Source organism: Ammospiza nelsoni, chromosome 8 (assembly GCF_027579445.1).
Source record: "Ammospiza nelsoni isolate bAmmNel1 chromosome 8, bAmmNel1.pri, whole genome shotgun sequence".
Classification (NCBI taxonomy): domain Eukaryota; kingdom Metazoa; phylum Chordata; class Aves; order Passeriformes; family Passerellidae; genus Ammospiza; species Ammospiza nelsoni.
The window spans coordinates 31,859,607-31,883,365 of NC_080640.1; the positions used below are offsets into that span (position 1 = coordinate 31,859,607).

Below are 23,759 nucleotides of genomic sequence, written 5' to 3' on the forward strand. Positions count from 1 at the left end.
TGTGAGGGTCCAGAAGGATTTTGGAAAGAGCCAAACATTCAATTCAGATATTGCATCCCCACATATGGCACAAGGACCACTAAATGTTGGGGTTTGGGGTTTTTTTTTGGTTTTTGTTTTTATTAAGGTTGGGATTGAAGTGTTTGAGATCATATTTTGTGTTTAGATTTAGGTGTTTATTATTTTTATTTATATGATAGTTTATATAAGGTGTGTTTATATATGAAGTGTTTGAGATGATACTTTGTGTTTGGATTTAGGTGTTCGTTATTTTTATTTATATGATAGTTTATATGAAGTGTGTTTATGTAGTTTGTATAAGGTTATATATATAGTTTATATGAAGTGTGAGTTTTGTAGTATTTTATTAATGAGATATAAAATTGTTTACTATTTTTATAAGGATTTTTAAGGTTAAACTATTTAATTAAGAAATTATACTTAAATTCTTTTTATTTTTAACTTAATACTTAATTATTTAAAGTTTGTAATGTGGACTTTTTAAACTAGTTATATAGTATTACTTAAACTTATGGAGAAGAAGATGATGAAGAAGAATTAGTTATTGTTTTAAAACTTTTATTCTGTTCTATATATATTGTTTTATTTTGTTTTATATATATTGGGTTTTTTTGTTTTATATATATTGTTATATTCTAAAACTTTAAGTTTTTTACTTTGTGATATTATATACTCTTAATTATATTACATACTCATGATCTTAGTGTGATAATTAATTTTGGAAGCTTTTTCTATGGCCTCAGGTCGAATGTATTATTGGGATGCTCAGAGGTTGGAAGCCACCCCTTGCAGAGATTTGTGTCTTCTGGATTTATTCACAGATTCTGGATTTTTCTGGGTGCAACAAACCTCCCCAAAACCTGCACAGGCTTTCCTCACTCTGAATCTTTGCTTTTTGCAGCAATTTCTGCCAACCCACATCTTTGCTTTGGCCACCAAGAGGAATTTCTCCACCAGAAGTGATTTCTCACTGCTGCCATCATCCTCCAGCAAACCCAAACCTCCTGTAAAAACCCCAGGAGTGTCACAAGGCTGGGGATGGATCAGGTGGAGAAGGTCCCAGCATGGAGCAAAGTGGCATCAGCATGACCCCAGCCCTTAAAATGGGATTTGCCTGCATTTATTTGGGGAAAGCTGGGCCTGGTGGGTGCTGTCTGAGGCAGCTATCTGGTCAAAGGCCTGCGGGGAGCTGGCAGATAGGGCAGGTTAACGTTTAACCCACGGGACTGTAAAGCAGCCCGGGGCTGCTGAACCTTTGGAGTTTGATATGATGATTAGGGAATAACCGCAGTGACACGTCGCAAACTCCCCACTGGCAAGGAGACCTCTCTGCCGGGGGGCCACCTCCAAAACCGCTCAGGTAGGCAGCTGCTCGTGGCTTTGGGGGTGTTGGAGGCACTGGGGGTGCAAATGGGGGCTGCTGGTGGGCTTGGGAAGGAGCAGCTCCGTCGGGAGCCTCCCAGCCCAGCAGTGCCCAGCATCGGGCTCGTACCCCGGAGCAGGGCTGGATTGGGGGGCCAGCACCCGCTGGCTGACCCCACACAGCCCCACAGCTCTGGAAATGAGCAGGGTGGGCACAAAGGGCTCCTCAGGGGCTCAGTGTGGTTTTTACCTGGCAAAGCTATAGAAAGAGGGGGTTTTGTGCTTCTCCTCCGTGCCTGGAAAGCGAGGCCGGACAAGGCAGACGGGGAGGAGGGATTTTCCCTGCCATAATTCGCTCTGGATTTGTTAAAGCGCAACTTTCTGAGGTTTAATCATTAGAGATCTTTCCAGCCAGCTTGGTGTCCCTGCTTCTCTTTGCCAGTCTCTCTAGCCAAGGCAATTGCTGCTCCCAAACCCCCTCAGTTTTCCCTAATCCCTTCCAGTTAGCAGGGATAGTTTCTGCCCAGCACAGAATGATCCTCCCAAGCTCTTTCCCTCCATGGAGTGGGCAGGGAAGGAAGGATGTTTTCAAAGTGGGGATTCAAATAAACACTAGGAAAGGAGGCTGGGCTCAGCATCACTGAGTGTCTTTTTGGGGGCATTTTGTGTGCATTTGGTCACAGAGCTGCAAAAGCTGTGCCCAAGAGGAACGGGATTCCAAAAGTGATGCCCGAGCACAAAATCTGTTGGATTAAGTATGAAATATTTTCTCCAGGCTCATGTGCTGCAGCACCTTCAATGCTGCTCCAAATTTTCCCTGCTTTCCTGCAAATGTCAGTGAGTTCCCACTCTGTGTGGAGCCACCAGAGGTGGAAAACAACCAAACAACCCCCCACCCTGGGAAGCCAAGGGATGAAAGCCTCGTGCTGCGTTGCTCAATCGGACTCCGTCCCCCAGAGTGTCAAACCAGTGAGGAGCTGGGGCAGCTCACAAGTTTTGGGGAGGAAAATGAAGCTTGCTTGGTGTTTATGAATGGATAGAAAGGAGTATATATTGCTTGGAGCCTGGAGGGAGGGGAAAAAAAAATCCCCAAATGTTGATAACCTAGAGGAAAATAGTTTCTGTAGTGACCTATTTGGGTTATTAGGGCAGAGGGTGGATATCATTGTCCAGTCTTTCCAAAGAGGAAAGAGGAGCTGAGGGGATACCAAACAAAATGAGCTTAATTAGATGTGTCCAAGTGGCTCAGCACAGTCAGGTCTGTATTGGTCCTGTGGGATAAACATGGGATAACATTTGTTATCTCCTTCATGGAAACAGGAACCAGCTTTCCCCAAAAAGTTGCACAGGGGCAGGTTCTGCCCTCGCATACCCCCTCAGCAAAAATCCTAACATGAGAAACATCCCTTGGCTGAGGAAAGGGATTCCTCCTTTTCCAAATAACCCAAAAGTGAAGCAAAATTTTCAACAATTTTGGGTAAAAGTTTCTGGAGTCATCTTGCTCCTGGATGGATGGAGCAAAGCCAGAGGATGTGCTGCAGTAGGTGTGAGGGAGCCACATGTAGAAGTAGTCATGGAGTAGTCAGGTGGTATCATAATAGGTTTGTTTTTTGTTGATGTGGGCTTGCAAGATATAAAAGGACCTTTTCTTGCCTTGGCACTTCAGAATTTCAGCAGAAACCTAAAATAAATGAGAGTGGAGAGAGGAAAACTAGACCCAGTGGTACTCTGATAGAAGGTAAAAGCAGAGGCTTCTTTTTCTTGATGCTGTGACCGTGATAAGTTGGTTCTGTTGTCAAAATTTCATCACAAATGAGGATGAAATAGGAAATATGGATAGTTTGCACTTCCAAAGGTGTTAATTTCAATTTAAACTTCTGAACAAAATGCGACTTCCCCTTCTCCTTTTTTTTCCTTTTCCTTTTCTCATGATGGCCCTTGTTAATGATAATCCATTTTAAGGGCAAATCCCCGAAATTGGTTGAATTCCAGAACTATTATTTCTATTAAGTGTGGCTGGGTTGATTCTTTTTTAAAGCAGAGCTGAAAGCACTGCCTGAATTTGCTGCAGTCATTCACATTTTCCATCAGCAGCCACAGAAGGGGGGTTTTCCCCTGTGAGGGTGGATTTGCTAATTGATTCCTGGCTCAGGGAACAAAGGAGGAGAGAAAGTAATCGTGTTTCCTCTGGATGACAGGAATTCTCCTCCCTTAAAGTTAAAAAAATATCACAGCACACTGGCACTGCTGCAAGGACTGAGGCTGGTGCCTGCAATGAGGGGAAAGGGCTGGAATTCCACAAGTTTCAGAAATAAAACATCCCCCTGTGATTTGTATCCTGGAAATCTTCTGGATGCACTGATGGACACATGGATGTGGCACCTGGGGACATTGTTTGGTGGTGGGTTAATGGTTGGACTCGATGGTCTGAGGGGGCTTTTCCAACTTAAATGATTCTGTGGTTCCATGAGATGGACCCTTGGGTGGCAGAGGTGGAAAAGTGCCCTGTCCAAAAGTGAGTTTAGATATTTAACTCAAGGGAGGCAGGAAGGAAGGAGGGAGAGAAGAAGTGCTTGGAAAACTGCAGGGTTGGAAAGCCTGCTTTCCTGGCCTTGGGATTTGTTGGGTTGGGATTTATACCTCAGAGAAAAGACGGGTTTGCTGTTCCCATCCCGGAGAAACTCCACTGATGGGGGAAAGATCTTTAGCTTATCAATTACCTCTGAGTGACATCGGGCTGGTAATTCATAGGTGTGAATTGGCTGCTCAGAGTGGGGCTAACAAACCATACCGGGGTGTCCACACTGTGTCCAGCCCTGAGTGCGCAGTCCAGGCTTGGCCTCCTTTGGGATCAGGAGTGGGGGCTTGGAGATACCAAAGGAATCAGGAGTGGGAGTTTGCAGATTCTTTGGAATCAGGAGTGGGGGCTTGAAGGGGCTGATGCTACACTGGGGTGGGGGTCTCCAGCTGGACCCCAATTCCAGTTCCACAGCCCCGGGTAAGTCAGGGCACGCTGAAGATGGACATCCTGCCCCTCTTCCACGGGGCAGGGTTGTTTCCTTGGGGCTTTCTCCAAAGGCAGGAATGTGTGGAAGCACCAGGCACAGATTAAAGCCAGATTTTTGTTAGGAACCCCCCCAGAGCCCAGGTTTTGCAGCAGGCTGTGGTTAATACTTCATTGCAACCTTGAATGCTCCTGCTCCCTGATTCCAAGTGGATTTCTTCAGCATGTCCTGGAGTGCACCAGTGTCTAGACATGCTGGTCTAGAGCTGAAATCTTTGCATGATGCCTTACGAGAAGAGCCCAGAAGAGCTCTGCTGTCTTATCTAATAAGGCAGAAGGCAGAGAGGGATATTGCTGCTGCTGGAAAGGCATCAGCCTGGGAGATGCTCTGTTCCCCTCCATCCGGCAGCCCCGAGGCTGGTGCTCACTGCTCAGCGTGAAATCATTCCCGGGGGGACAGAGACCTTCCTGGAAATCCCTCCTCCTGGCAGGAGAGGATGCTGCCCTTAAAGGATCCACATGCATCCAGAGCAGAGCCCTGCAGGCATCCAGCCTGGCAGCGCTCAAGTCCGGCTCTCAGGGCTGAGAGAGACCCATGGGGAGCTGCAATTTGATCCCTCAATTCCCTGATGAAGCCAGGATGCTCCAAAAGCAGAATATAAGGGGCCAGATTTGCAGTGTGACAGAGCTTTCCCCTATGGGGTGGATATGGGGTGTCTCTGCCCAGGCAGGGGAGGGTGTAAAACCAATCTAGATTTTAACTGAGTTTTTTTTTTTGAAGGCTCACTTTCTCTTTCTGCAGCAGCCTGGGAAAGGCTCCAAGTGGTTTTTGCACAGCAGTGTGCTAATCCTGCCCCGTGCCTGCTGAACGCCAGCTCCAGAGGAGGCAGCAGGCATAGACACCACAAACATCAGCAGGGCTCTGCTGCTGCCCTCAGAAGGGCAAAACAAACCAGCAATGGGGCTCCAGCTGCTGCAGAAAACACTCATTTGGGAATTAGAGACAAGAGAGAGCTGTTGCACTGGGTAATCCATGTCCCAGCCTCTGCACGTTGGTAGTAATCAAAACACTGGAGAACCTGGGAGCACGGGAAAAAATAAATAAATAAACTGAACTAAACTAAAATCAGAAGAGCCTGACCAACCTCTGCATTAAATAGCTCCAAAATCTGGCATTACAGAGGTGCCTCTGTTTGCAAGTGTTGGAGTCACAGCCTCTGGATCTCAGTGCAGCAGAGCTCAAGTGACACAAGACTGAGATCCTCTAAATTCCTGGGCTCCTGCCCCATTTTTGGTGCTGGGAATAGTCAATTTTCAATTGAAAACAGCTGTTGGAGACTTCCAGGGCACAAAGGCATAGGAGCACAGGGCAGGTAATGGCCAAAACCAAAGTGGGCTGCCCCAAACTTTGGCTCCTCCCTCAGTGAACCGCAGAAGCAGCTGATAAGAAAGAGGTTGGTGTTAAAAGCTGGGTGGAAAAGGCTTTTTCTGTCATTTCTGCAACATCATGACATACTCGGAAAATCAGCTGTAGCAGATAGATTGCAATTCTTTACTTACATTTCTTTATATGCAGTGCTCACCTTATGTGCACCAAGGGACTGCAGGGGGATTTAGGGTCTCCTCCCAAAGATCTGGCAGTAGTAGGGGAATTTAGGGTTTCCTCCCAAAAATGTGGCAGTAGCAGGGGGATTTAGGGTCTCCTCCTGAAAACCTGGCAGTGGCAGGGGGATGGTTTAGGGTCTCCTCCCAAAGATTAAAGGATCCATCTGGCAGTAGCAGAGGGATTGTTTAGGGTCTTCCCCTGAAAGTCTTGCAGGGGGATTGTTGAAGGTCTCCTGAAAATCTAGCAGTAGCAGGGACATTTAGGGTCTCCTCCCAAAAATCTGGCAGTAGGAGGGGGATTGTTTAGGGTGTCCTCCTGAAAATCTGACAATGGCAGAGGGATTGTTTAGAGTCTCTTCTCAAAGATCTGGCAGTATCAGGGGGATTTAGGGTCTCCTCCTGAAAATCTGTCAGTGGCAGGGGGATTGTTTAGGGTGTTGTCCTGAAAATCTGGCAGGTGGATTGTTTAGAGTTTCCCCCCAAAAATCTGGCAGTAGCAGGGGAATTGTTTAGGGTCTCCTCCTGAAAATCTGGCAGGGGGATTGTTTAGGGTCGCCTCCCCTGAAAATCTGGCAGTAGCTCAGGGTGCAGGCACAGCAATCCACCTTCCTTCCACCTTCCTGCTGCTCTGGATTTCCCTGCTGCCCAGCATCCCCACCAGGGTGCCTCATCCCCCTCATCCCCATTCCACCCCTCCCAGCCCCTTTTGGCCCTGTTTGCTCTCCAGGCAAGCCTGGCAGGCACCACCTTTCCTTGCCTCCACCTTTCTAGGATAAAATGCAATTTTAGGCAATAACAGCCATGCTGGATGACACAAATTAGCATTTTCCTGCATGGAGTTCTTGGTGTCACTGGCCCCAGCTCTGGCTACAAGGACCTGAGGAGGGAACTGGGTTTGTTCTGGCTGCTGCTCAGTGCCAGCCTGAGGCTTCTAGCTCAGCCTTGCACCTACAGACCCTGCTTTTATGCCTGGAGCACATAAAAGGAATTTGGACAATCTCAAAACTCAGCATTCAGGAAAAACAGGGAATCACCAGTAGTGAATCCATGTTGTAAATGTCCCTTTCCCAGGGTGTAGCCCAAGCCAGATTCAGATTTCAGTTTTATGGTGTTTTTAGCCCAAACCCAAACCAAACCAAAAAATCTTGAATCAGCAATGCCCTAAAACTGCAGCTCTGAATTAAAATTTCTGAACCCAAGGTTGCTTCAGCCCTGAGCTGAGCTAAGATCCGAAGTTGTCCTGTGTTCTTTATTTTCAAATATAAGAATAGGTGGAATCTGGGGCTGGGTCCTGTTTCTCATGGAGTGCTGGACATGGCTGGTACAAGGTTGCCTTCTCAGTGTCAGCACCACACAAGGCCTGAAGGATTCATTGCTGTGGACTCAGTGCAGGATTAGGCACTTACATATTTTTTCCTCCTGAGACACCACCAAAAAGCTGCAAATTCTCTCTGTATCTCCCCAGGATCTCACTGTGGGTTTAAATGCTATTTATTTCCATTCAGCAAGGGGGCAATTTCTGCTTTTTCCATGGTCTCTGCTGTTCTGTTTTGGTTTTGTCTCCAAAATAACTGATTTATGAAGAGCAACCCTGTAAACTTTCTCAGGAGGGGTGGACTTTCTCCTCCCAGCCGTATTAATTGATTTAATTTATCTCAAATTTGATTGCAGTGAGCACCCCTAATTAACGTGATTTTTTGCTGATAATCACTCACAAATGGAATCAAATCACAAATCCGGGGATGGATTGACCGGCACACAGAAAGAAGCCGCCCTCCGTGCGTTAATTCAGCGAACGGGATATAATTTGATCCAGGTAGGAATCCACGGTCCCATCCTCCTGTGCTTCATCCTGAAGCTTCACTGGGGGTGTGAGCAGCCAATCCATGCTCCTGAATCACTCCTTGCTCGCGCCTTTTTGCTCTGTTTCTCTCTCACATCCGTGCTGATCATCACTGTGCTGTCTTTCATGAAGCAGGGTCATATTCCTCAAGGATTTCCTTGCTGGATGGGAAATTACAATGAAGGTGGGGGTATGACAAGCCTGAGCACTGCTAGATGTTGGGAAAGGTCAGGATTAGTGTCTCAAAACTGAAAAAACCCATCGAGCAAAGTTTCAGAAGAGGTGGAAGTCCAGCACATCACCTTTTGTGCAGATCCTTGCACAGGTACATGGGAGGCAGGTGCCTCACCTGCTCCAAGGTTTGCTCCCAGTTTAGGCTCCAAGGTCTCCAAGATCCAAACCTCCCATGGTTAGGGCAGGTGGAGCCTGGGCATGACCTCCAAACCCACCTGAGAAAGCCTTTCTTGGCTACCATGACCAAAACAAGCTCAGCCTTGGAAAGCACTGAGCACTGCCATGACCAGCCTGGAAGAAGGAACTGGAAACTGGATTTTAGGCAAGTGGAGGCCTTGAACCTTCCCTTGTTTTGCATGGCACTAGAGGGCACAACAGCCCCAGGCACAACCTGAGATTCCTGGGAAAAAGCACATTCCAGGACCAGGCCAGCAGCTGTGTTTGATGCCCTTTCTGCTGTACCTGACCCTTAAGATAAGGGACTTCTCTTTGTCTTGGATTTACTGTTGATTTCTTAGGATCACAGGATTCGGAGGTTCCTTAAAGCCCATCTCGTTCCAGCCCCATGCCATGGCAGGGACACCTCCCACTGGCCCAGGTTAATCCAAGCCCTGTCCACTCTGGCTTTGGAATTATCCTGGGCTTCAGTTTTCCCTACTGTCAATCTGGCAAAGCTCAGATTTCCTAAAGTACAGATTTCAGCTCCCAATCCCCCACACACTTCAACATCTTCTTGCTCTTCTCTCTCCTTTCCTTTCCCATCCCAACCTTGCTATTTGATATTTTTCTCTTTTCCCACCTCTCCTAATTTCCCTGTACCTTAGGGATTTTTCTTCCAGCCTGTCTGAGGATGCAGCCAAACATCTTCTTCCCAGTGCACAGCTGGGTCATTCATTTTTGAGAGGTGGCTGATGTCCACTTTCCCTCCAGGCACCTTGTCAAGAAGGGTTTGTTGAGGGGCTGCCTTCCTGCAAATTTAGAGAAGGGTTTATTTCTCACTGTGCTCCCTCACACACCAGCTCAGTCACAAAACCAAATGTCCCCAGGACTCCATCAATGCTGAAAACACTGGAACAAAAGGAATGATAATGGATAATTCAAGGCCTGTTCTAGAAAACGGAAAGGGTTTGTGGTATATTCCTGGTTTTTTGTAAGGATCTCTGTTTGTTTAAGTTCCTCTTAAATCAGCTGTACAAGGCATTTGCTTTCCTGGAATAATCTCAGAATGGGAAGTGACTACAGAAATGGTCAGGGAGCCAAAAATGCTAAAGAAATGGTCAGGGAGCCAAAAATGGAAAAATTCCTGGAGCCCCATCTCCTCTGGGAGTAGGGAATAAGGAAAGGAGAAAGGAAAGGAAAGGGGAAAGGGAAGGGAAGGGAAGGGAAGGGAAGGGAAGGGAAGGGAAGGGAAGGGAAGGGAAGGGAAGGGAAGGGAAGGGAAGGGAAGGGAAGGGAAGGGAAGGGAAGGGAAGGGAAGGGAAGGGAAGGGAAGGGAAGGGAAGGGAAGGGAAGGAAAGGAAAGGAAAGGAAAGGAAAGGAAAGGAAAGGAAAGGAAAGGAAAGGAAAGGAAAGGAAAGGAAAGGAAAGGAAAGGAAAGGAAAGGAAAGGAAAGGAAAGGAAAGGAAAGGAAAGGAAGTTGGTTAAAAAGAGAGAGTAAAAGGGAAATACTGACTGGCCTTCATCTCTTTGAATATTATTTTTGGCCAAGGTTTGCTCTCTGCCAGAAGGACCTCCTGGGTGGGCAGGTGTCATCCTCAGACTGGATGAAAATCCAGACAAGTTATCAATTTTGCAAGTGCTCCATTACCCAGCCCATAACTAACACAAAGCCCACGGAGATTCTCCTGCCAGAGCCAGGAGGATTTCTATTTTCCAGGCAGTTACTGACTGTCTGCACTTGGACTTCTGAAGCACCTCAGCCTTGGCAGCAGGACACTGTGTGATCCCTGCTGAATCCACCTGGAGCTGAAGGGAAGGAGGGTGTCTGCCACAAGGGTCATTCCCAGAGACAGGGTTGGTTTGATCCATGTTTAAAAGTTGATAGCTGAACCTTTCTTTTCTTTTCCTCCATGGCAGGAAAATGGGCAGAGGAAATATGGGGGACCACCACCGGGCTGGGATGGCCCTCCACCAGAGAGGGGCTGTGAGATCTTCATTGGGAAACTGCCCCGAGACCTCTTTGAGGATGAACTCATCCCCCTCTGTGAAAAGGTGAGGCTTGGTGGCAGCTGATCAATTACTGATGGTCAGAGCTGCATTTCAGGGCTGAACTGAGCTGATTTAAGACCAGGCTGGGCAGGACTTGGAGCAGTCTGGTCCATGGAAGGTGTTCCTGACCATAGAACTTTAAAATTCCAGTCTTTAAGATTCCAGTCTTCTCTAACCACTCCCACCTTGCTGACAAATCTTTCTCACTTGGCAGATTGGCAAAATCTATGAGATGAGGATGATGATGGACTTCAATGGCAACAACAGGGGCTACGCCTTTGTGACCTTCTCCAATAAACAGGAGGCCAAGAATGCTATAAAGACACTCAATAATTATGAAATCAGGTGAGCAAGGCAAAAACACCTTCAAAGAAACTTTAAATCATTTGTATCAGTCTATTTTGGCATGGAAGGGATATTTTTCCTGGCAGTCCAGAGCAAAGTTATTTAGATCTCTGTGTTTTGTGGGGAAACTCCTCCTGTCTCCCTGTGCAGTCACTGCTCATTATAACCAACAGGAAATTTGTTCTTCACAATAAACCCATCAACAACACCAAAATCTATCAGAACATTGGGAAAAAAATGTTCTGCTTTGGATCAAATTAACTTTCCCCTAGCCAGTGCTGTTTATTATGTTCCCCTCAGGTTGTTTGTTGTTGATTTATTCCATTCACAGTCTCCCTCGTGACAGATTGTGCAGATATGTTTTGGTAGATGGAGCAATTGCAAAAAATGGTGAAATAGGATGGAAACCAATTGGCAAATAGTGACATTTCCTAATAGAAAGGAACAGAAAAAGCCCTCATGTTTGAGGGAACAAAACACCCAGAAATCAACAACAGATGGGCCCATTAATACGTGTTGGTTGGATTTCAACCTCACTAAATGCTTTTTGCCAGTTCAAAGTGGGATGAGTTGATGCCTTTGCTTAAAAACCTTTTGGGATAAACCATTCTGGCAGTTGTATGGCTTTTTAAATAAAAAAAATGATGGGTTGTGAACTGCTTTGAGTGGGTCAAGGAGTGTGGAGGCCTTGGAGATGTCCTTTGTAGCAGAGGTTGGAAGGTCTTAGGGATCAAGCTTCACCCACCTACACCTCCACCACTTCCTTCCCTGGTTCCAAGGACTCCTCTAAAGAAGTTTTGCACTTCTCCAGGCCTATAAGGAACGAAGGAAATTTTTATTTTGGGGTCTGCACAAAAGTTGGCCCATTGGTGAATCCTCATTGGTGAGTCCTCAGATGGTGCATCTCCATGAGAAGGGATTTTCTTCTCCCAAAACCTCAGTCATGAGGTGAGTGGGAAGCCACAAACCAACAACACAACGACCTGGGTTGGGGAGGTGCAGTTGCCTGGTGGCAGCAAAAGGAAGGACCACAAGTAGGAAAAGCAAAATTTGGCTGTGGTTTCTCCCTCAAATCCTTCATTTCAGCTGAAGAGGAGCTTTGCTTTAACCTTCCCCTCTCTTGGCTCCTGACCAAGCATCTCCCTCGTTCCAGGAACGGGAGGCTCCTGGGCGTGTGTGCCAGCGTGGACAACTGCCGCCTGTTCGTGGGGGGCATCCCCAAAACCAAGAAGAGGGAGGAGATCCTGGCAGAGATGAAGAAGGTCACGGACGGCGTCGTGGACGTCATCGTCTACCCCAGCGCGGCCGATAAAACCAAAAACAGGGGCTTTGCCTTCGTGGAGTACGAGAGCCACCGGGCAGCAGCCATGGCCAGGAGGAAGCTGCTCCCAGGTCAGCAGGGATGGGGAGAGGTGGATTCACCTCAGGGGTGTGGTGGCAACATCTCCAGGGGGTCCAGGAATCCAAGGAAGTGGGCCTGGCTGGGTTTTCTGCCCTCAGAGAGAAATTTTCTGCTAAACACACCCAAAGCAGGAGGCTTCCCAACGCACCATGGGATGTGGGATTGACCGCAGCTCCTGCAGTGCTGATGATCCATGGTTGTCCTTCAGGAGCTTGAGTTTATTGGAAATCCAGCCAGAGGGGTTTGGCTGTGTGTGTATCCATGCAGCTGTGCTTGGTCCTGTGCTTGTCTTGGGTTGAACATAAAATAGAGACTGATGCATGGTTGTCCTTCAGGAGCTTGGGTTTATTGGAAATCCAGCCAGGTGGATTTGGCTCTGTGTGTGTATCTATGCAGCTCTTCTTGGTCCTGTGCTTGTCTTGGGTTAAACATAAAATAGAGACTGATGCATGGTTGTCCTTCAGGAGCTTGGGTTTATTGGAAATCCAGCCAGGTGGATTTGGCTCTGTGTGTGTATCTATGCAGCTCTTCTTGGTCCTGTGCTTGTCTTGGGTTGAACATAAAATGGAGACTCATCTGTGGCCTCTCAGGGAGTGTTGGGTTTTCCAGCTTTTACAGAGATGGAGGTAACTGAGAGGTGTTTTAAAATATTTTATCCCATTATTAGTCTTGATAAAAAGTGAGACATAAGAAATATAAAACTTAACACCATTCCATCAGAAACTAACCTATTTCCTAGTTGCAATACCTTATAAATAGGTATTGCAGGTAGTAAATTGCTAATTTTAGGTAGTAAATAAATAGGTAATTTTTCAACCTATTAACTGTAGCTACACAATACTACTATTACTTCCAACACAAATCACCTATATTTTTACCCCAAATTGACTTACTACAATACCTCTTTCACAGTTCTAATTCTCTAAAATATCTAGTAATTTTATATACTTTAAAACTTATTGCATATTTTAAAACTTGTTTCTAGTTCAGTCTCTCAACAATACCATGTCTATTCCATGACCTTCCAAAGTCAACACGCCTTATCTCAGTGTTTGCATACAGATGTACAAAACTGTGTAAACTTTCTATCAAGTTTTTAAAATTCTTTGCAAATCCATTTCTCAAAGGGAGAATCACTCAGGAAAGCATCCAAGAGCAGATTCAGGCTAGAGCATGGACTGGAAACTGATATTTTGGCAAAAATATTATTGGAATGAGGAATTGGTTTAGAGTACATCTATGAAATTCAGCACTGAGAGACAGCCAAAGACCATTGTGAAGGAGAGAGAGGTTTAGCAGGTATTAGGTGAAGAAGTCACTCAACATAAAGTGCATTTGCAGGGATTTTACCAATTTTCTCTCACTTTCTTATGCTCCTGCACTGCTTTGTTGAACACACTGGCTTCTGAAGGCATCCAACAAACCTTGGGGTTTGAGATTTGTTCAGAACCACCTTCTTTCACCTGTTTTATACATTAAATACACTGAATCACTTAAATTTTTTTTCTTCTTGTGTAAAAAAATGAGCATGATTTTGAGCACTGAATTTGCTTTTCTACTGGGAGATGTGTCACACTGACAATTTTTCCTTTTATTCTGCATTTTCTTCTTCAGTTTACGCATCTCCCTGATGGTGGGAGCACATTCTGTGCTCCAGCATGACTTTCCCATGGTTTTTATGAGGAAAAGGAAGGCAGAGGCAGGCAGAGCACTTGAAATCCTGAGCAAAGGCAGCCAGACAGATGGAAGGAACTCAAGAGCCCTGAGCAGACATGTGCAATGCGTGAGGGGTTTCCAGTTTAGGGATGTCTCAGTAAACAATTTAGGGAATTCCAAAGGCCTGAGCAGGAGCCAGAGTCTTCTGAAGCCTCAAGCATAAGGCAGGAACTTATGGAAACTCTGGAAAAAAGTTTCAAGCCAGAGTTGCATGTGTCTCCAGCAGATGTGAGAGTGAATATAATTATCAAATGCTTCCTTTAAACTGAACCTCACTGCTTTTTTGAGGGAGCTTTGTAGAGAAAGTGCTCAAAAATTGAGAGCTTTCATTTAAAAATTTAAATTTTCCCCTGTCTCTGACTAAACAAGAGGGTGGAGATAGACTGATTTTCAGCAAGAGGCACCAAGTTTAGCTCCTTGCTGCAAGTCAACCAGTTCATTATTTCCACCCTTGAACTGAAAACAGCAACTCAGAAAGCGGCACAGAACAGCCTCACTCCACAAATCCCAACTCATTCCTGAGGTATTCCAAGGGAACAACACTTTCCCATTTATTTTGATCATTTACTCTTCCAATAAGCCTCCAAATTCTATCCTCACCCTCTCATTTCACATCTCCCAGCCCCTCTTAAATGGGTTGTCCAAGCAGAGATGCCTTTTTAGAGTGGTTTTGATTTTCTTTGTCCTCCCATCTGCCAATGTGTGGTTTAGGTCACTCAAAGAATCACCAGCAAGAGCAGGTTTAATATAAATTTGTGAAGGCACAACAAGGTTTGATGGCAAGGGTCACTCTATTACTTAGTATACAGATAAAGCAGACAAAGAAATATCAGATTAAAGCAAATAAAAACATATCAGACAAAGCAATCAAATTACTCTGATTAATATCAGATTAATATCAGATCAGAATGATTCATGTGGAGACCAGGGAGGCTAAAAGGTGAGGAGGGAAAAAGTGAAGAATTCCAAGGGTTGAGTCCCGAGAGAATAAACCCCCTTGCCAATCTCAGCCTCAGACTGGCTCAACAATTTAGGTCTAGATGGTTTATTAATCATAACAATATCTAATCATGGTTTATTATTCATAACAATATCTAATCAACACTAGCAGTTCTTAGTAAACTGACCAATTTAACACCTTTAATACGATTCAATTGAATTTTCTGTAAGCTCAACAGAACCATAAATTTGACCAAAATAAATAAATTAACCAAAATTTAATGGCAAATCTAAAATGGCAACCTTGATAATACACATGCATGCAGGCAGACAGAAATTTGGACTTCTGAAATTCCCCTGGAGTTCAGTGAAAGTCTCACATCAGGCACCTTTGAATCTGGAGCTCAGACTCGAGGAGTGGGGACACCAACCCAACTGCATCATCAGCATGCAGCAATGTGAATTATTTGCTTTTTTTCTTCCCTGCCCCTCAGCAGCTCAGTCAAGAGTACACAGAGCCCCTGGGTTTATCCTCCACACCCTGTTTTTTGCATCAGGACTTTTTGTGTCCTTCCTTTCTTCTGCTGCAGCTTTCCCCACACAAATTCAAACACGCACACAGACATTCTTGCTTTTGCTGTTTCATTCCATCCCACTGGGACTCCAGGATCCCTGTTCTGGTATCGAGGGAATGAAACTTTGCTGGCCAAAAGGGATTTTTATAAGTGCATTAAAATATTTCCCTTTAGAGAGTGCTCGAGGAGATGCAGGCCTAAAGTGAATTATTCCACATTTTCACTTCTTTCAGTTCTAGAGGCTCCAAAGGTATTTGCAGAGGCCATTCTGAGTGTGACAATCTGCCTTTGGAAAGGCAGAGCTGGGAAGGCTTTTTTTGGGTCGTGTTTGTAGAATTTGTTTTATGCATCAGGACTTTTTGTGTCCCTCCTTTCTTCTGCTGCAACTTCCCCCAGACAAATTCAAACACACACAGAGACATCCTTGCTTTTGCTGTTTCGTTCCATCCCACTGGGACTCCAGGATCCCTGTTCTGGTATCGAGGGAATGAAACTTTGCTGGCCAAAAAGGGATTTTTATAAGTGCGTTAAAATATTTCCCTTTAGGGAGTGCTCCAGGAAATGCAGACTAAAAGTGAATTATTCCACATTTTCACTTCTTTCAGTTCTGGAGGCTCCAAAGGTATTTGCAGGAGGCCGTTCCGAGTGTGACCTTTGGAAAGGCAGAGCTGGGAAGGTTTTTTTTGGGTCGTGTTTGTAGAATTTGGCCTGTTCTGCTGTAATATAGAGCATGAGCAGGAGCGAGAGGAAGAAAAGCCCCCCAGCCCTGACCATGCCTTGTTCCCTTAAAGGAAGGATCCAGCTGTGGGGACACCCCATTGCCGTGGACTGGGCAGAGCCAGAGGTGGAGGTGGATGAAGACACCATGTCCTCAGTGAAGATCCTCTATGTGAGGAACCTCATGCTCTCCACCACCGAGGAGACCATTGAGAAGGAGTTCAACAGCATCAAACCAGGTAGGTGCTGTGCCTCCTAAACAAATGGAAATGTTTCTGCCTTCCTAAAATGCCACAAGAGATAAAAATAGCTGGGTTTTTCTTGCTGTGAAATGCCACAAAAATTGTGGTGGGGCTGAAGGCTCCCACCCAAAATGCCATCCCATTAAAGGCTGTTTAATTCCCAGCCAACATGGAGGAGGGTGATTGGCAACTGGAAGAGACCCAAAATGCTGAATGGGGTTGCCCTGTGTCCTCAAAATGCTTTGGAATCATTTAGTCTTTCTAAATAAGAGTTGGTGAAGCAGCTGGATGACTTCAGCATTCTTCTGTGGCAAGGGATGGTGATAAAAATAGAGTGATTTAATACAAGTCCTTTTTATCTGATCTGTCTAAATTCTGAACTCATTTTCATACATCCCCCCAGTCCTCTTGTAAATTGGTGAATAATTAGTGCTTTCCATTTAATTTAATATTCCTTTGGGGAATATCTTACATGTACTTAGGGTGAGATTTTTCAAAAAAAGGCAGGGAGAATTAGTTGGGAATTAAAAAAAAAAATTAGTTGGGAATAAAAATCCTGCTGGCTTTCAAAGGAGATTTTACTTCTGAGTTGCTCCAGCTTTAGGAAATTCCACCCAAAACCAACAAAGTAAAAATAACCCTTTTCTGCAGCTCTGCAAGCCACACAGTCCGTTAGGCATTAGGAACTGATGCTTGGCAATGGGAAATCTCCTTTCATCTCACTCCTGTTAGCTTCCTTCTATTAATTTTTAAAAATACGCTGCAGAGCTTCAGTTTTCTTCCTCCAACTTCTTAATTTCATGCCTTTTTCTGGACTGGGCTGCAATGCAAAGGGATTCATGAGTTTTCCTTGTGTCCTTCCAATATTTCTGGCTCATACTTTTAGCCACCATCGAGCTGTTGCAGAACCCGTTTTACTCCTGAGTTAAATTTATGTTATCCCACTCTCTGAACTGCTTCCTTCTTTTATTTACCCAGTTTTGCTCCCGAGCTTTGAGCAAGCTCACACTCCCCAGAAACACATTTGTGGCCTTTTGACACTTTGGTAACAGTCATCTGCTTTGCTCCTAAGAAGTTTTCCACTATAACAACACAAGTTCTGCATCATCTTTCATCTTCCTTTTATCATCTCAGCATTCACATTGGAATTTTATTTTTTTTTAATGGACAGCTTTCATTTTGGTGGCTAAAATCAGGAATGGGTGCATTAGAGCAGCAAAACTTCCAGCTTTGGGGAGAGAAAATGCAGGTTAAGTTACAGTGAGATCAAAAAAGGCAGGAAGGATGTGAAATGATTCATTGCCCTGCAATGATTCTCTGCCTCACTCATTGAGCCACATTTCAACACTACTTAGCAGAAATTACCTTGGATCCAGGGCATTAGGAAGCTGTTTTGACATCAACAAATCATGCAATAAAAATGATCCAGAGTTTCACATGACACAGCAATTGCCACATCTCTGAGGGCTCCACAGGCAACACCAGGAATGCTAAGCTGGGACACAGCGCAAGGAGCACCCCTTAAATCTGTGCCAAATTCGCAGCCTGATGACTTCTGCAGAGCTGTCTCTCTGAAAAGCCCTGCCCTTGCTCCCTAGGAATCCCAAGGAAATTCCTCCTCCATGGAGCTGACCCAAGGGTGGGTATCACATTGCTTGGCCCAGCAGAGGCAGAAGCAGTGGAGAGCAGAATTTTTGGCTCAGGGTTGGTGTCCTGGAATGCTCTCCAGCAGGCAGAAGGGGGATATTCAAAACACAGCGAGTTCATTAAAGCTTCCACTTGTAAACAAAGCATCAGCATATAACTCCCATAAATTCAGGCTCGGAAAATCATCCTCTGTCCCAGAAGGACACAAAGTGCTACTTTACCATCCCTGTGTCATTCCAAGACGTGCAACCTGCTTGGGCTATGGGCTGGGACAGGCTCATTAAGCCCTCTGCAGCTCCTAATGATTCCCCTGAACACCAAAGAAATTTGTTTCCTCCTGCATTTTTCTAAGTGCATGCTTTTTGTGGCAATATGACATTTCCCTGTGCACCTGTTCAGCTTTAAGAGATAAGAAGCCAACAGAAGAGTTGTTCAGTATCCCTTAGCCATGTTTCCAGAGGATATTTCTGGGGGTTTTACAGGAGGCTGGGCTGGCTGATGTTGTTCTTCCCAAACCACAGGAGGAGAGAAGATGAGGAATTAAAGAAATGGCTGAAGGCTGTGGCCATGGGGAGCAGGACTGGTGGGGTTATTTTGGAGACAGACTCCTCAGTGCAGAGTATGAGTTCCTGGCATCAGAGCAGCTGAGAGGGGAAAGAGAAAACTGGGGGGGATGGACTTAGAAAAGAACAAGAAGTCATTTGCATTTGAATTACTTCAGATAAATTGGATGTAAGAAAGATTCAGGCTGGAAGAAAGAGTCTCCAGCCCAAGCTCCATCCTCAGCTGCAGAGCCTGGCTGGGGCCATGTCCAGGTGAATTGGAGCATCCAGGGAAGCCCCACTGCCACAGAAATGGCTGTTTCCTAGGGAGAGGCTTTTTCTTAGGGTGAGACCTGCTGCCCCATCAGCCACAGCCCATCCCAGTGCCCAGGGCTGGCTGTTCATTCTTCCTGAACATCCTGAGCTGGTTGTCAAGGAGAAAAACCTCCTTGTTTTATGGCAAAAGCTGCCTCCAATGCACATACAAAAGCAGGGAGATGGGGATCACAGGGGGATGTTCCCACAGCCGGTGCGTGGTCAGTCACAAAAGGAAGACACAAGACCAAAGCAGTGTCCAACAGAATGGTTTGGACAGGAGAATTTCCAGTTTAATGGGAATCTTACTGGTGTCTGACCCCAAACCCTTCTAGTTTGCCTTGAATTGCTACAACCATTATATATTGATTTTCCTCTGGAATATGCATCCAAAGAGGTGAGGGGACACTGACCTCTTGTTCTTCCACCCTTGCTCAGCCTTTGCTCTCCAGGGGCTCATAACCTGACAGAGCCACTCTTTCAGGTCTCTGCTTTCTGACTAACCCCCACTTCCCACTAATATTCCAATGTTTTCCACAGGTGCAGTGGAGAGAGTAAAGAAAATTAGAGACTACGCCTTTGTGCACTTTAATAAAAGAGAACACGCAGTGGAGGCCATGAAAGCCTTGAATGGGAAGGTAAAAGCTGCTGTAAATGTTAATTCCTGAAGCTTACAGTGCAGTATATTACACAAAGCCACCCGCTTTATTAGCTCCAAAACTCTCCTGGAGGTGTTATCCCAATTTGCTCTTTGCTGGTTGCTTTTATACTCCTGGATTTGTTTTTCAGCAGCTCTGTTGTACACAAACGATTCATTTTGGCTCCTTGGATTTGTGCTAAGTGTTTGCCCTGCTCTAACTCACTGCTCAGATGAAAAAAAAAAAAAAAAAACAGGAAAAGCTGAAAGAAGAACTGGGAAAGGAGGGGTGAGGATCCCCCCCTGGCTCACACTCACATCCTTGTTCCAGACTGCCAACAAAAACACTGGCAGGGCAAAGTGGGACAAACGAGGTCAGCCCAAACATCTGCTCCGAGTTCAAATGCGGATTTGTGAGGAGGCTGCTGAATTTAGCCCTTCTTGCACTGCATGTAATTCACTCTAAAGCCAGAGCTGTTCCCAAAGAGGTGTTAACCCCGCTCCTATTTTTAGTGCCACTGCTGTTCTCCACGGGAGCACGTGGAATCTCGCTGCCTTACGAGCTGCTTTGCAGGGAAGTGAAGCCTTTTAAAGGCTTTGCTGAAGGAGCCTCTCCCAACTGGAGCCAGGGCTGAGCACTCTCAGGTTAAGTTTTCACCCGTGTGAGGGAGATCCAGGGCTTTTTTGGGGTGATTCTTCCCATCCCGTTAGGACGTGGGGGCAAGCTCCCCCGTAGACTGGATTTCCATCAAGCACTTTTAACCACTTCCCCTGCTGCCTTAAACAGCTGGAACAGAGGCTAGACAGAATTAAGGGGAAGGATATTTATATTTAATAAAAGGATATTTATTGTAGGGCCTTCAAGGCCACACCCTGGCAGTACCAGAGCCACGGCTTTGGCTCTGACTCAAGGGTGAGTATCACATTGCTTGGCCCAGCAGAGGCAGAAGCAGAATTTGCTGCCCGGATGGCTCCAATATGGAAGCAAAAGAGCGCTTGGTCACAAGATCTCACATTTTTATAAGTTTTGGTCCATTAGCATATTTGAGCTAATTGTCCAGTTACACCCCCAGCCCATGAAGTCCCATCTTTCTTATTTTCTCTGTTCAGTCCACATTGTTTATACTCTTGGGCCTGAGATCCAAATCTGGCTGTCCTTGGTCCCCGGCTAGAGAGGGCATTGTTGTGTCTACCTACTCTGTGAAGAGACCTTACCATCCCCTTGTATGAAACCCAAAGCCACACACCCAAGCAGCACACAATCAAAAAGAAAGAAAAAGAAAGCTAAACCCCAAGGCATCATTTCCACCCTGTGTTTGTCCCCTCTCAGGTGCTGGATGGCTCCCCCATCGAGGTGACCTTGGCCAAGCCGGTGGACAAGGACAGCTACGTGAGGTACACGCGTGGCACGGGTGGCAGGGCCCCGGTGCTGCAGGGGGACTACACCTACACCCTGGGCCACCTGTACGACCCCGCCACCGCCTACCTGGGCGCCCCGGTCTTCTACGCACCGCAGGCCTACGCGGCCATCCCCAACCTGCACTTCCCCGCCGCCAAGGGGCTCAGCGGCAGGAGCATCCTCCGGCCCCCCTCCGTCCGAGGTGATTCCCTCTTGGAGTTTTGGATAAATGAAAACCACCCCCTCGTGCCCAGTGTCTCCTCCAGGGGTCAGGCAGCTGCTTCCCACATGGGTGTTGGTGACATTGGCTTTGCCCCAGTTCCTGGATGCTGTTTTCTCTGGTGGAAAACACTGTGTTTAGGTTCTTGTCTTCCCCAAAGGCTGAAAAAAAAAAATCTGTTTTCCTGGAAGGAATTTCTAGTTTGCCCTCATTGTGTAAATAACTCACAGATCCTCCTGGTTTTACCCCAGCAGAAAAGACCAAATAAAACAGTTTTCCCTTCCCCCTCCCACAGCCAGACACCACCACCACTATCTTTCCATCTGTGACGATGTTCACAGGGGTTTTTGGATGAGGGAAGAGACGACAAACTGACTCCATGTTTCAGAAGGCTTGATTTATTATTTTATGATATATATTAAAACTATACTAAAAGAATAGGAGAAAAGATTTCATCAAAAAGCTAGCCAAGAATAGAATAAGAAAGAATAATAACAAAAACTTCTGTCTCAGACAGAGAGTCCGAGCCAGCTGACTGTGATTGGCCATTAATTATAAACAACTCTATGAGACCAATCACAGATCCACCTGTTGCATTCCACAGCAGCAGATAACCATTGTTTGCATTTTGCTCCTGAGGCCTCTCAGCTTCTCAGGAGGAAAAATCCTAAAGAAAGGATTTTCCATAAAAGATGTCTGCAACACTTGTCCTTGAAAGTTGAAGTGAAAATTTTACCAGTCCTGGTGTTTTCTGACCCAAAGCTGTGGAGTTTTCCAAGCAAGTCACATTGCCCTGGTGCAGGGTAGGGAATCAAACAAGCCATTCTGTGCTCTGGGAGGTGGAGGCTCCCTTGTCGCAGACATTTCTCCACAGAAATGCTTTCTTTCGGATTTCTGTGTCTTCTGGAGGACAGAGGCCTCAGAAGACAAGGTAAACAATTATTATCAGATGCTGTGGAATGTAACAGGAGTTTCCTGATTAGCTCATTTTCTATGTTTATAATTAAGGGCCAATCACAAAGTGCAAGCCAGGGGACCGAGTCCTTAGCCACAGCTTTGTTTTAGATTCCTTTCTATTCTATTCTTAGCCTAGCCTAGCTACTCTGCAAACCTCTCTCTATATTCTATTAGTATAGTCATAATGTATTATATATAATATATAATAAATCAAGCCTTCTGATTCAAGAAACAAGATTCACCGTCTATCTCTCACCAGCTGCGCCCACACAGGCGCGGTAATACTCCCTTTTGGGAGATTGTTAACTTAATTAACTCAATTCATTCTATGAATAAAAGAGAATATTTCTAAAAACTCTTGAGTGACCCTACCTGGAGCCAAATCAAATCCCCACACTCAGGTACCCCCAAATTAAATGTCAGTGCAGGCATGGTTTGGTCAGTGCAGATGTAAGGTTGGGGCTAGCAAAGAAATAACTCTGTCATCTGATCTTCCTTCCAAAGATGATGCCTTGTGTCCCCAAGCCAAGTCCCACAGCAGGCTGGGACGCTGTGTGGCACCCTGGTAGGCCTGGCAAGGATCATGATGGCCAGTTTTTGTCCCTTCAGCAGGAAGGAGACAAGGCAGCAGGAATACCCCTTGTTCCTCAAGTTTTTCCCCACACAGGTGAACCAGCTCCTCTAAAAGTTGCTCTAGGAAAAGAGCAGATGTGATAATTCCCCACCCATCTCTTGCCTCATGGTCTCCCCAGACTCCCAAGCAGGGCTCCCTGAGAAAAAATGGAAGTGTAATAGGGCAAAACCAAAGAGGATTTTTGTCCATAGGGATGAAATTGTGTAAGCTCTGAATTCTTCAAGGTGTAATTACACTGGTAGGTAACAAAATATGCCAGCTGTCCCCCTCTCTGACTTCCAGCGACAAGGCTGGCTAAAAAGCTGTCCTGAAATCAAAACTGACTAGAGATGATGAAAAGTGGGCAGAAAGAAGCAGTTTTTCCCCAAATCCCCTCACCTATCCAAGAAAGGGTGTCAGTGTTGAGCCTGTATTATCCCACCACCAGAACCTGGCCCACCTGCTTCCCAACCCTCCCAGCAAGCGGGGCTAACTTTTCCATTTCAGCGAGAATCAGGGTCCTTTTTCCGGTGATTTGATTCGGTTTAATGCCTTCTTACATTCCTAGAAATTTACATGAATGTACCTGTAGGGGCTGCGGGCGTCCGAGGCCTGGGAGGCCGCGGCTACCTGGCGTTCCCAGGCCTGGGGCGCGGATACCACCTCAAGGGAGACAAGAGGGGAGAGGAGAAGCTCTATGACCTCCTGCCAGGGATGGAGCTCACCCCCATGAACCACGTCACACTGAAGCCCCAAGGGATCAAACTCGCCCCTCAGGTACGTGACCCCAAAAAGAGCGGCCATGTCCCAAGGGGTGTGTTGGGAAAATGGGCCCCTCGTTGGATCTGCACCGCGGCCTGGTAAATAAATCTGTTCTTGTGTCTCAAAATCATTAAAAAATGAGCAGCACCATTGCATCTTGCAATATCCACCTGCCTCATGGAGTTGTGGAATGGCTGGGGTTGGAGAAGACCTTTAAGATCATCTTGAGTGTCAGGGGAGAGTTGTCATAAATGCCTTAATCTGGTTCTGGCTGTTGCGCCATAAAAATACCGCGAGTCAAGGAATTCCCACCCACGATGGGTTTGACACATAAAATTTGTCACCTGGGGCTGCACCAGGGAACAATGCACAAAAAATAGAAAAATAATGCACATTTTTAAATCATTTATGGCAAAAGAAGTGTTGACATAACCCAGCCTAGCATAGAAACTCT

At 45.9% G+C, this 23,759-nt stretch overlaps 1 protein-coding gene across 2 annotated transcripts in view; it reads left to right on the plus strand.

Annotated features, from left to right (window-relative positions):
• The first annotated feature begins 1,304 nt into the window (after window positions 1-1,304).
• The window catches only part of A1CF (APOBEC1 complementation factor), a 30,573-nt gene continuing 8,118 nt past the window's right edge, over window positions 1,305-23,759 (plus strand). The window contains exons 1-9 of one of the 2 annotated variants that reach the window (XM_059477519.1): window positions 1,305-1,381; window positions 7,664-7,808; window positions 10,146-10,280; window positions 10,492-10,622; window positions 11,776-12,014; window positions 16,046-16,210; window positions 19,258-19,355; window positions 20,685-20,955; window positions 23,112-23,320. In XM_059477519.1, coding sequence (XP_059333502.1) covers window positions 7,710-7,808; window positions 10,146-10,280; window positions 10,492-10,622; window positions 11,776-12,014; window positions 16,046-16,210; window positions 19,258-19,355; window positions 20,685-20,955; window positions 23,112-23,320 — 1,347 coding nt within the window. In that variant the 5' untranslated portion in view covers window positions 1,305-1,381; window positions 7,664-7,709. The remainder of the gene's footprint in view (window positions 1,382-7,663; window positions 7,809-10,145; window positions 10,281-10,491; window positions 10,623-11,775; window positions 12,015-16,045; window positions 16,211-19,257; window positions 19,356-20,684; window positions 20,956-23,111; window positions 23,321-23,759) is intronic. The other variant, XM_059477520.1, reaches the window with a different exon arrangement.